This window comes from Hydra viridissima, unplaced genomic scaffold, assembly GCF_058129835.1.
Source record: "Hydra viridissima isolate aposymbiotic clone 2 unplaced genomic scaffold, HvirCarnegie_v1 scaffold_9, whole genome shotgun sequence".
Lineage (NCBI taxonomy): Eukaryota > Metazoa > Cnidaria > Hydrozoa > Anthoathecata > Hydridae > Hydra > Hydra viridissima.
In genome coordinates, this window is record NW_028324308.1 from 15,657,207 (window position 1) to 15,668,466 (window position 11,260).

Genomic DNA, 11,260 nt, shown 5'->3' on the forward strand with positions numbered 1-11,260 from the left:
GGTAGACTTGCAAAGAGTACTTTTATAAATATTTTTAATTCAAAAAATTTAATTCAATTTATTATTGCAATAATAACGTAAAAAGTATATAGATTTTAGGTATTTTTTATTATTTTTTTGGAATTTCAAGCTAATTACTGTAGATAAGATTTTTTTAATTTTGTTTTAAACCTCCCAACAATATTGTGCGATCCTTTGCTGGGGATATAAAGTGAAAAACAATACAATCGTAATTCACGAATGGCGTGTTGTTGAACATATTTCTGTTATAAAGACGCCAGGTCAAGAAGGAAAAAAATAAATTCTCTACCTTTAACAAAAAAGGTAGGAAATGTATTGAAAGAAGGAACTGCAGAATTTTTCTTAGAAGAAATTTCTTCTTTTTTTTACTTTCATGTTTTTTTGTGTATTATAGAAGTAAAAGTGTCAAAAGTTATGGGAAAAAACAATATTTGATGTATGATTTTAGTTAGTTTTTTTTTTAACCTGACGAAAAATACTACGAATATATTTTTTGTTTTAATATTTAGTTCTATCTTTGAAAAAAATTTAAGTGTGTACCCTCCATGTATAACATACCTGAGTAAAAGTGTGATAAATTTTAAAAAGTCAAGTTCAACTTTATAGAAAAAAACATACTGCAGTTACAGCTCCAAATACTAGTTGTAACTGCACGAAGTAAAATCATGCAGCAAGTTTCTCTCAATATTAAAATCTATCCTAATTCTTCAACAAAATTTTTATTGGCGTCTAATTTGTTATTATTACGCCAACCTTTTACTATTTAATGTATATGAATACTATTTTATTAAATCTTCAATAAACTTTAAATATTTTATACAGAATATTGACTTAACTGTATAAGCATTATTAAAATGTTTCTCTGATCTGAAAGTGAAAAAATATTTTAAAAATAAATATTTTTTTGTTATAGGATTTGAAATGGGTTTTCAATTTCTTAACTTGTAACTACTTGAAATTATTTTTCTGATGTGGTTTCATCCACTTAACACGTTACTATCATGCAACTCTATATTTAACATTTATGTTAGAATTAAATCAAAGAGAATTGTTAAAATTTAATATTATGCCAGTGATTTTGATTTAGAAATTGTTAATAATTTTAATAAAAATCAAAATTTTCTTTTTGTTTTAGATTGCAGTATAATATATATACATACATATAAAACATAAAAAATGATGGAGGACCCTGCTGGTATATTTATATTTTTTGTTAATTAGTGTTAATATCTAGCTAACTGTGTTTTATCTAAACATATGGTTGTGTTTATGTATGCAAAGAATATATGTAACTGTGTGTATGTGTGTTGTATAAATTTCTATATTGTATTTTTGAAAATTTCTGTCATTTGACCAGACTTTAAAAATGCTTATTCTACATGGGGTAATGCCTTATATATACTACTTAATTGCATCTTAAAATAAATGTGTATCATAATTTAGCTCAAATGAGGTATCAATACCAACAACAGCAATCCTTTGAGCAGGGCAGAGTAAGTATAAAATTCTCATATATGTACTTTATTTTAATTATTTTAAGTAGGATTATTAAAGTCATTTTTAATAATAATAATAAAAATAAAAATAAAAAAAAAAAAGCTTTTACAATTTGCAATCAGATAAAAAATAAATTTTTCAAACTGCTTAAATATATATAGAAAATTAAAACAAAGAATCTCACAATTCTAACTGAGATTTAATTCACTTTTAACTCCTTAATACACACTTTTCTTAAGGAGAAAAAATCGTCCAAAAATAATCCTCTTTTTTATGAATGTATTATTTACTAAACCAAGTTTTTATAAAGTATTTGTTATGTCCTTTCTTTGTTGTTAATGTTTATTCAAATTGTGATTATTATATTAATACAGTACCAATATTCAAATTAACTTGAGTATGTGCATTTCTAAAAGTTAACCCCACTCAAGTTAATTTTAGTTTGAGCAGTAAAGTTAAAATATGTAGCTTAAAAAAGTGGTAAATACAGTAAATTTTTTTTAAAAAAAAAAAAAGAACTCAACAGTAGTTTGTTAAGAATTTTTTTTTTTGTTTTGCCTTCAGTTAGATTTTCTATTCTATGATTGCTCTATGCTTTTTAAAGTTTTCTGCTATTGATTTTACTATTGTATAAAATTCTACAGATTATTTTCTCTTACTTTATTTAGTCTGAGATTGAATTTCTCTATGATAAATTTAACTTTTCTTTTAAACCCTTTTTCAGTATTTGTTTTGCATCTACATACCAATATTATTGTAATACTCTGTAAAAATGGCTATAATTCTCTTAAAAAATCAACTTTTTAACTGCAATTGTCAAATTTCTTACAAATGTTTACTAACTATATTAAGTTACATCAGAAAAAGTTGATAAGTATGTATATATAAATCAACTCAAAGAATATGTCATATTAGGATTTTCAGTTTTTTTTAAAAGCCTGTATTTGGAAATACTGTTCTATAAAGATATCTGTGAAATGATTTTTCCCATTCTATAAAAACCTCAATACTCTCAGAAGTTAATTTTTTCCTCTTTAGTTTTCAAATTCAAACTTTTTCAAAGTTTGCAAAATAAAATTCTTATGCTTTAAGAGTGTATTTTGAGCTGTAATTTGCATTTTATTAGAAAATAAAAAATTGGTATGTACTACTAATAGCTGCCTTTTTCATTAATCCGTTATTTTTTTTTTGTCATTAATTATTGTGATTGTTGTTATTACCCATATAAAATTGTTAGTTATGATTTAAAGGATGTAAGAATGTTAGAAGACCGTCGTCAGAAGTTGATGATGATGCTAGAGAGTAACCAACCCAACAGGTATTTCATGACATTTTTCAGCTTCAACTTTTTTTTTATTTTAAAAGTTGTGACGTTCATAAAGTTTTAAAGCATTTTTTTACATATGTATAGACAACAAATTCAAATGGAAATTCGTGCAGTTGATACACAGCTCCAGCAAATGAGAATGCAGAAACAAGGAATGGTTGATTTCAATATGCACCATCAGCAAACACATGCAGGTATTCTCCAGATTTCATCCCTTCTCATAAAAAATAGTATTTTTAATCTTTTAATAAAAAATAGTATTTTTAATCTTTTAATAAACCATTTATGCAAACAAAAAAGAAATGAAGCAATCTTACATCTGAGCTTTGTAAACTTCTCAGATGAAAAAATTGTGTGCATTTGTGTGTGTGTATGCATGTATAGTAAATATCTTAAACATTTGATTTAGCGATGAACAAGATGAACCAAACTGCAATCTGGAATCAAGGTTACAATATTGACTCTGGCATACAAACTGCTGCTCCATCTATCAAAGGTTATGATGATGATGAAGTTGCCTCTCATCATTCATATCAACAGTTTGAATGGGATCAAGGTTTCTCAGGTGAACCAATGGATACTGCAATAAATGATCAGTTTAACAGCACTCGAAGGTTTGCACTTTTTTTTTTTTAGTTTATTTTAAACATCAAGATTATTACTCATAAAGTTAAAAGTTGATCATTCATCATGACTAAGCATATAATTTAACACTGATGATTAAGATTCTGAAGTTAATCAGAAGCTTGTCACACTCTTAACAATCAAATAACAGTTATTTAAAAATAAATTACTTTCTTGATTCAACTATTATCAAGTGACAAATATGTTTCACTATCAGCAAGAATAGATGGAAAATTTGTATTAACTAACTATGTTAGTTAACTTAAAAATGTTTTTAAAAAATTTTCACTGAACATCTTATATAATTAGTTTAACAAGTCTTGTTACAATAATGTTATTGTTGGGCTACATGGAAGTACATTTTCCTAACTTATTATAATTTGTGTAGTAATTTCAATATGCACCATGGGGATCTCATTTGTTAAGTCCTCTCAGTGTATATTGCTGAACCGAGTTAACAAAACCCTTTTATCAAAAAAATAGTATCGTTTGGTTAAATAAAGAAGCTTCTAACTTAAATTTGTTTTAACATTTATAGTCAGCGTGTTAGAGCAGCTATGTTTCCTGAGGCTATGCAAGAAAATATGGAGCTTTCTCATACCCAGATTGATCCTAGCAACCCCACAGCAGTTCAGCGTCTTGCTGAACCTGCTCAAATGCTTAAGAACAATGTAATTGACCTAATTAACTATCAAGATGAAGCTGATGTTGCTCTGAGAGCTGTTCCAGAACTTGCTCGCTTATTATGTAGCAGTGATGTTCAGACTATTCATCAAGCTTCTATTATGGTTAGTCAGTTAACAAAGAAAGAAGCTAGCTGTTATGCAGTAATGAATAATGGAAATATTGTGGCTGCATTGGTTAGGGTGGCAACAAATTCAAATGATGGAGAGACAATACGTCATGTAGTGGGTGCTTTGCATAATATGAGCCATCACAGGTTATTTTTACAGTATTTGTAATTATTTTATCAAGAAATTGATTTTTAAATATCAACTATTCTAATAACATTACTTTTGAAGGATACATTTTTAATGAAGATTTTGTCTTTTTAGACAAGGTTTGCTTGCAATATTTAAATGCAGTGGAATCCCAGCCTTAGTAAGATTGTTAGGACATAGAATTGAAGCAGTTGTTTTCTATGCAATTACAACATTACACAATCTGTTGCTACATCAAGAAGGTGCAAAAATGGCAGTTCGTTTAGCACTTGGTCTACAAAAAATGGTCTCCCTTTTACAGAGAACAAATGTAAAATTTTTGGCTATTGTGACAGGTATTTTTGTAATTTAAATTTCCATTCATAAATGATACAATTTTTTGTTAATATTGATTTTTTTTGTGAATAATTTATGAGTGCTAATGGATTGGTCTAACTTTCTTTAATTAGACTAAGTTACATGCAAAGAACTTTTCAAAAATCTATTTTGATGAAATTTAAAATAATTTTTCTTGTTTTGTTTTTTTTTAGATTGTTTGCAAATTTTGGCTTATGGTAATCAGGAATCTAAACTGATTATTTTGTCTTCGGGTGGTCCTGCTGAACTTGTTCGCATTATGAGAAGTTACACTTATGAAAAGTTGTTATACACTACTTGTCGTGTTTTAAAAGTACTCTCTGTGTGTTCAAGCAATAAACCTGCTATTGTTGAGGTATTACAATTGAGATTTAAGTAAAATAGATAAAAGTTAGAGCACGATTTTTTGTTTATATTCTATTTCATAATATCCAGTTGTTAATAACTATATATTAAATAAGCTTTTTCCAAATTTTTATACTTAAGTTCAGAATTCTTCTAGAAATACTTTTGTGATTAGAATTTGTTAAGGGGTCTACTGTCTTTAAAAACCATTTTTTCTCTGGGCCCATTATTTATACATATCTTATTTTCAAAGGCTGGGGGTATGCAAGCACTGGCACATTATCTGTCACATCAGAGTACTCGTCTTGTACAAAATTGTTTATGGACATTAAGGAATCTTTCTGATGTTGCTACAAAGCAAGATGGTTTAGAAGGACTCTTGCAAATGCTTGTGCAGCTTCTATCCTCAAATGATATAAATGTTGTTACATGTGTTGCTGGTATCATCTCAAATCTAACTTGCAACAACCCCCGGAACAAGGTAATAACATAGCTATTACATATTTTTTCTTTATCATGCATTTCACAATATAATTTCATTGAAATGTGTATCTTAAATAAAAATACACATTTCAAAGTAAGTTAATTATATATTTAGCAAGTTGTTTTTCAAGTTGGTGGGATTGAGGCATTAGTTCGAACCATTATTAATGCTGGTGATCGTGAGGAAATAACAGAACCAGCTGTATGTGCATTACGTCATCTTACAAGTAGGCATCCTGATGCAGAGCATGCAGAAAATGGCGTTCGGTTGCACTATGGAATACCAATTCTGGTAAAGTTACTGAATCCTCCTTCACGGTGGCCTTTGATTAAAGCTGTAATTGGCCTAATTAGAAACCTTGGTTTGTGTCCTGGTAATCACACTCCTATTCGTGATCAAGGTGGTCTTCCACGGCTTGTGCAACTCTTAATGAAATCATTTCAAGGTAATTTGATCATTCATACCAAAAACTTAATCTAAAAATGATTTAAGCAGGTGTAAGTTACCTTTTTCGTATGCCTTTCTGTAATTTGTAGCTATGTATTTTTTATCAGATATACAGCGACGTGGTCCAGGAGCACAGAATATGCAAGATGGTGTCCGAATGGAGGAAATTGTTGAGGGAACTGTTGGCGCTTTACACATTTTAGCTCGGGAAGCCTTAAATCGTTCTATTATTCGTGAATTGAATTGTATTCCAACATTTGTTCAGGTAATATTGGTTTTATATACTTCTTATGAAATTTTATTCATTGTTTAATGGTTAATTGGTTTTAAAAGTTTAAAAAGAGAGCTTAAATTTTTTGATTTTTTTTAGCTTTTATACTCAGAAGTTGAGAATATTGTTCGAGTGGCTGCTGGAGTGTTATGTGAACTGGCTCAAGATAAAGAGGGTGCTGACGCTATTGAGAGAGAAGGAGCAACAACGATACTAACTGAGCTTCTACATTCTCGTAACGAAGGAATCGCAGCATATGCTGCTGCTGTTCTTTTCCGTATGTCAGAAGATAAAAGTCAAGATTATAAAAAAAGACTCTCTGTTGAACTAACCAGCTCATTATTCCGTGATGACGTTCCTTGGGAGGTATAAATTTTCTTCTAATTCTAGGAGTTTCGTCACTTCTTATATTTTCTGATTTGTTATTTATTGACACTTTATGTTTTAGCCCGGTAATACAGAAATGGCCGACATTCTTACGTCTCAGTCTTATGCTGACGAGATATACTCGCCACACATGTCGCAAAACAACTTATCTTATAATCCAAACAACTATCAGCATCAACAAAGTGGGATGTTTCCTGCTATGCAGAATAATGTGACGCAAGGTTGGTTTGACACAGACTTGTAGACAACTAAAAGTCAGTGATTATTTTGGATCTGGGTGTTTTTTATCATGTTTTTAACGTTTGAACTTGCATAAAAAATTTTAGTCGCTCGCTATTTTTATTCGTTACTTCTTTTCATCGGTAAATGTGTATATACTTTAGCATAAAACATCGTATAAAAAATGTATATTATCTTTGCTCATCTAAACGTTTTCCTTTTCAAGGCGTTTAATTGCTTGATATTGCTCTGTATATGCTTTAAAGAAGTAATTAAAAAACTAAACTAATAAATATCTGTATCTGTTTAACTCTATACAAAACATATTTTAATAAGTTTTCACAAAAATATTTTCATTTTAAATTTGAAATTAGTTTGAAATTTAAAGCATTTAGAAAACTGCTTCGATTATGGAGATAAAAATATATTTCGTGTTAACGGAACACCACGTACATAGGATTTTAATTTAAATGTTATTTTTTATTTTAACTGCACGCTGATGTCATATACTTTTGTGAATAAATTGTTTTTACTCGCTATTTCCTTCAATTTGCCCCTCTCCATTTATCGGCTTAAGAATTTCTAGGAGTGCTAGATTTCTGCTCGCTTCAAAATTTTTCTAGCGACTTTTTTTTCTTATATAGTAATAATTTATTGGCTCTTAAATTTCAGCTGTTTCAATTCTTCATTAAGCTGTTATTTCTGATAAGAATTAATCAAGTTCACTCTAATTTGAGTAAAGAATGTGCGACAATCGTTTATCAAGAAGTAAATAAGCCGAGTAGTCAGTTATTTTGTGCACTTTCATTGCAACAGAAAAACTAAATTATCTGGAAAAAGTATTATAATGTTCAGCAGACCTCTCAATGACGTCAGTAAAGCCTTCATAATACTTCCTCCTTGATCTCCGACGCCACAAACAAATGGCAAGTTATTTTAGCCTCTTTTTTTCTTTTTTTCTTTCTGTCTTTTCATTCGAACTAGTTTTAAAATGTTAATTTTCTTAAAGAATATACACCGTAAAATTCCGAACGATTTTCAAGTCTTTTAATTAGCACAATTAGAAAACAGAAAAAAGATAAATATATATGTAAAAAGAATAAATGAACCTGCTGTTGTTAGTAAACCAAGAGCGATGACCTAAGTATCTTAGGCAATAATCTTTGAACATAGGAATTTTATGAATGACGTTCTCATTGGCTTTGAAAGAAACGATATTTAAAAAATAGAAATATTCAAGTTAAACTCTGAAGACCTGTGAAGCAAAAGCTAATAATATGTAAGCTGTAAGAGAGGTGCCGGGTCTGGGATATATTGTCGAGAATTTAAAGCAGTTCGATGTTTCTTGGGAGTATAAATTGAAAGAAAAGAGAAGTTGAGAATTTGAACTAAAAATGGATTAACTAAGGTAGACCATTTTTTGTGTAAAACTTTAAAAATTCTTAACTGAAAAACGGCAATAACAATAAGTTTGATTCGTTGTTTCAGACTTTTTGCCTCTTCAGGTCATTTACACTTGATAAAAGTCTGGACGAAAGCATGACATTCGTCTGGAATAATTCCATTTGATATTTTTCCATATTGTTCTTCTGCTCATTCATCAAATATTTTACAGTAATTAGATAGATTTAATTCGGATAATAAAACCACATTTTGGTCCGAATGCAAACATCGAACTTGAGACTTTAAATTTGGAGAATGATCGCTGTTATAATTCGCTAATAACAAAGCAATCAACAAACTATTAATATACAAATTAACATAAAACTTTGTATACAAATCAATATTAGCATACAAAAAATTACTTATGCATAAATTAATCTACTTTTGAACGTACATTCGAAGCATTACTACATTACATAACAATTAATGAAACAAATAGATTATATAACAAATAAATATAACATACAAACGAATAATCATGTATTCGAAAATTTTGCTTATAATAATAAAATTATTTGAGAAAGTACTCGTATTTGAGTTCGTTTATCCGCCCTATTTTTACAAAAATCCTCACAAAATCATTATGCATTAACATCTAACACAACAAAAGTCCTAAAATTTAGTCAAAACAAATTAGTTTTCTCTTCTATATCTTAAAAAATTTCTGATTATATTATGCTAATTTTAATTAGCACCCCAAGTTTCGTTAAATCTTGTTATTTTGATTCATAAAGTTAATTCGCGAACTGTTCCACGATAAATAAAATTGAAGTTATAAAAAATTACTTATACATATACATATATTGTGTATATACACGTATGTATATGTATGTATATATATATATATATATATATATATATATATATATATATATATATATATATATATATATATATATATTGTTTTATTTGAATTTTTATCAGACTTGTTTATTTTTTTGCAACTTTAAAACGCGTGTTTTTTCTTTAATTGTAAATAATTACTAAACATTTACTAAACTTGCTATGTTAAAAAATGTACAAAATAATATTACTTAAAACTAATGTAAAACACATGTTTGAAAAGCAACGATGATTAAAAGTTTCAAAAAATAGGAATGTTACTATGGTGCATTTATTATTTCCATCACTGTAAGAAATGAAATCTGTACGTCGATGTACGCAAGCTAATGTTCGATTACGCGAAAATTTTTATAATCGCAATTGTTTAGCACTGGGATGGTCTCATTTACAAAATTAAAATAAAAAATTAAGAAAAAACTTGAAAAATGAGAGCATGTAATTTGTTTTAATAGAAGTATGGGGTCTTCTTTTAAAAAGTTTATGCGTGTTAGGAAAATAGCCGACGAGGAGAATGAAGAAGGCTACAACCAATCGATTTATTCCGATCCGTTAAAAGATGCAGAAGAATGTAATCTGAAATATGGAAATAATAAATTTCATATTGAAAATTTGCCAATGTATGAAATCACGTCACTAAAAACCATCGGCTCTGGAGCATTTTCAATTGTTAAAAAGGGATTTTCAAAAAAGTGTAAGAAAGATATAGCTATAAAAATCATACTTCTAAATGAAAAGGGAATTGAATCATATATAGGGAAATATTTGCCTAACGAACTATCTCTTTGGAAGGAACTTTCTAGTGGTGCACATGTAAACATAATAAACTTAGTTGAAGCTATAGAAGTTGATAAAATAATGTACATTATAATGGATTTAGCAGATAGAGGAGACCTGGATCATTATTTGCTTAGTGGCCCGATGACTACTTACAAAGCAAAAGTTGTTTTCAAAGATATTGTAGAAGCCGTGAATTATTGTCATGGTAAGAACATAGCTCATCGTGATATAAAGCCTCAAAATTTGCTTTTTGATGCTCATGACAGAATCAGGTTGACAGGTACGACTATAGTAACACCATTATTAGAGGCACTGTAATTACTTTGTTTTTTATTACTCGTTTGTAGGGCAAAGCCTGATACTTTAAAAGTAATATATACTTTAATTATAAATCAATAGGACAAAATTACTAATTTCTTTTTGAAAATTGTGCATATAAATATTTCAACGTTTAGCTAAAAATTATTACTTTAATGACACATTTTTTCAATTCCAAAAACCGAAAAAGTAGCTTTTTTATGCCGGTTATATTTTTTGATAAAATACATCAGCTTTTATATTGCTCCTTATACAATTTTTTAGCATATTATATTAATTTTACAGTGAGGTAGCTCTTTCATACCATTTTGTCGTACTGTTTTCAATAAATTAATGTTCTACATAAAGGTATTTTGCATGTATAAATATGATTTTTATACCTTAACCTTATGATTTAGATTTTAGCTTCGTGACGAAGAAAAATCCTGTTTCTAGTGAGAGATGCGGAACTCCAAATATGCTTGCCCCTGAGCAAGTCACAAGTTGCTACTACAACCCGTTTAAGTCCGATATTTGGCAACTAGGTTTAACTTTGTATATAATGTTAACACTGAGATTGCCTTACAAAAGCTTACGAAAGGAAAATTTAGAACAGGAAGTACAAGGTTTAAAAAATGTATACAAACGCATTCCGTATCCGAAGAATATCACCATAACGCTTCCCTGCAAAGATCTGCTCAGTGGGATGTTGGAGTTTGATCACTCCGAAAGGTACAACATAGAACAAGTGAAATGCTCGATGTGGTTAAGTGCTTAAAAGCAATTTAAATGAGGTCACTAACTCGATAAACATTTTTGTTGAAACTTTGTGTTAGTAAACAAGCCGACAAGTGTATTTATTCAGCATTTCTTTCGATTTAAATGTCTGTATTGTTAATTATTAACACTCAGGAATGAGAGATCTTTAAGCAAGAAAAAAAATCTCTTATTTTTACAAAAACAAATTTTGAGCCAAAAGT

General features: G+C 28.8%; 2 protein-coding genes across 3 annotated transcripts; both read left to right on the forward strand.

Annotated features, from left to right (window-relative positions):
- Positions 1–224: 224 nt before the first annotated feature.
- Positions 225–7,459, forward strand: LOC149884261 (catenin beta-1-like). Of its 2 annotated transcripts, XM_090097533.1 has the most exons (15): positions 270–324; positions 416–457; positions 1,157–1,216; positions 1,465–1,514; positions 2,769–2,836; positions 2,930–3,039; positions 3,255–3,459; positions 4,008–4,409; positions 4,525–4,745; positions 4,941–5,122; positions 5,366–5,593; positions 5,711–6,041; positions 6,151–6,308; positions 6,414–6,680; positions 6,763–7,459. In XM_090097533.1, exons 3-15 carry the CDS (start codon positions 1,198–1,200, stop codon positions 6,943–6,945), a joined length of 2,424 nt encoding a protein of 807 aa, XP_089953659.1. In that variant the 5' UTR covers positions 270–324; positions 416–457; positions 1,157–1,197; the 3' UTR covers positions 6,946–7,459. The 2 variants fall into 2 exon arrangements, with proteins under 2 accessions (XP_089953658.1, XP_089953659.1); XM_090097532.1 differs by lacking the exon at positions 416–457 and having other exon boundaries at positions 225–324.
- A 2,097-nt stretch (positions 7,460–9,556) lies between these two features.
- On the forward strand, positions 9,557–11,175 carry LOC149884262 (testis-specific serine/threonine-protein kinase 3-like). Its single transcript, XM_090098450.1, has 2 exons — positions 9,557–10,263; positions 10,700–11,175. Exons 1-2 carry the CDS (start codon positions 9,663–9,665, stop codon positions 11,056–11,058), a joined length of 960 nt encoding a protein of 319 aa, XP_089954576.1. The 5' UTR covers positions 9,557–9,662; the 3' UTR covers positions 11,059–11,175.
- The last annotated feature ends 85 nt before the right edge of the window (positions 11,176–11,260 follow it).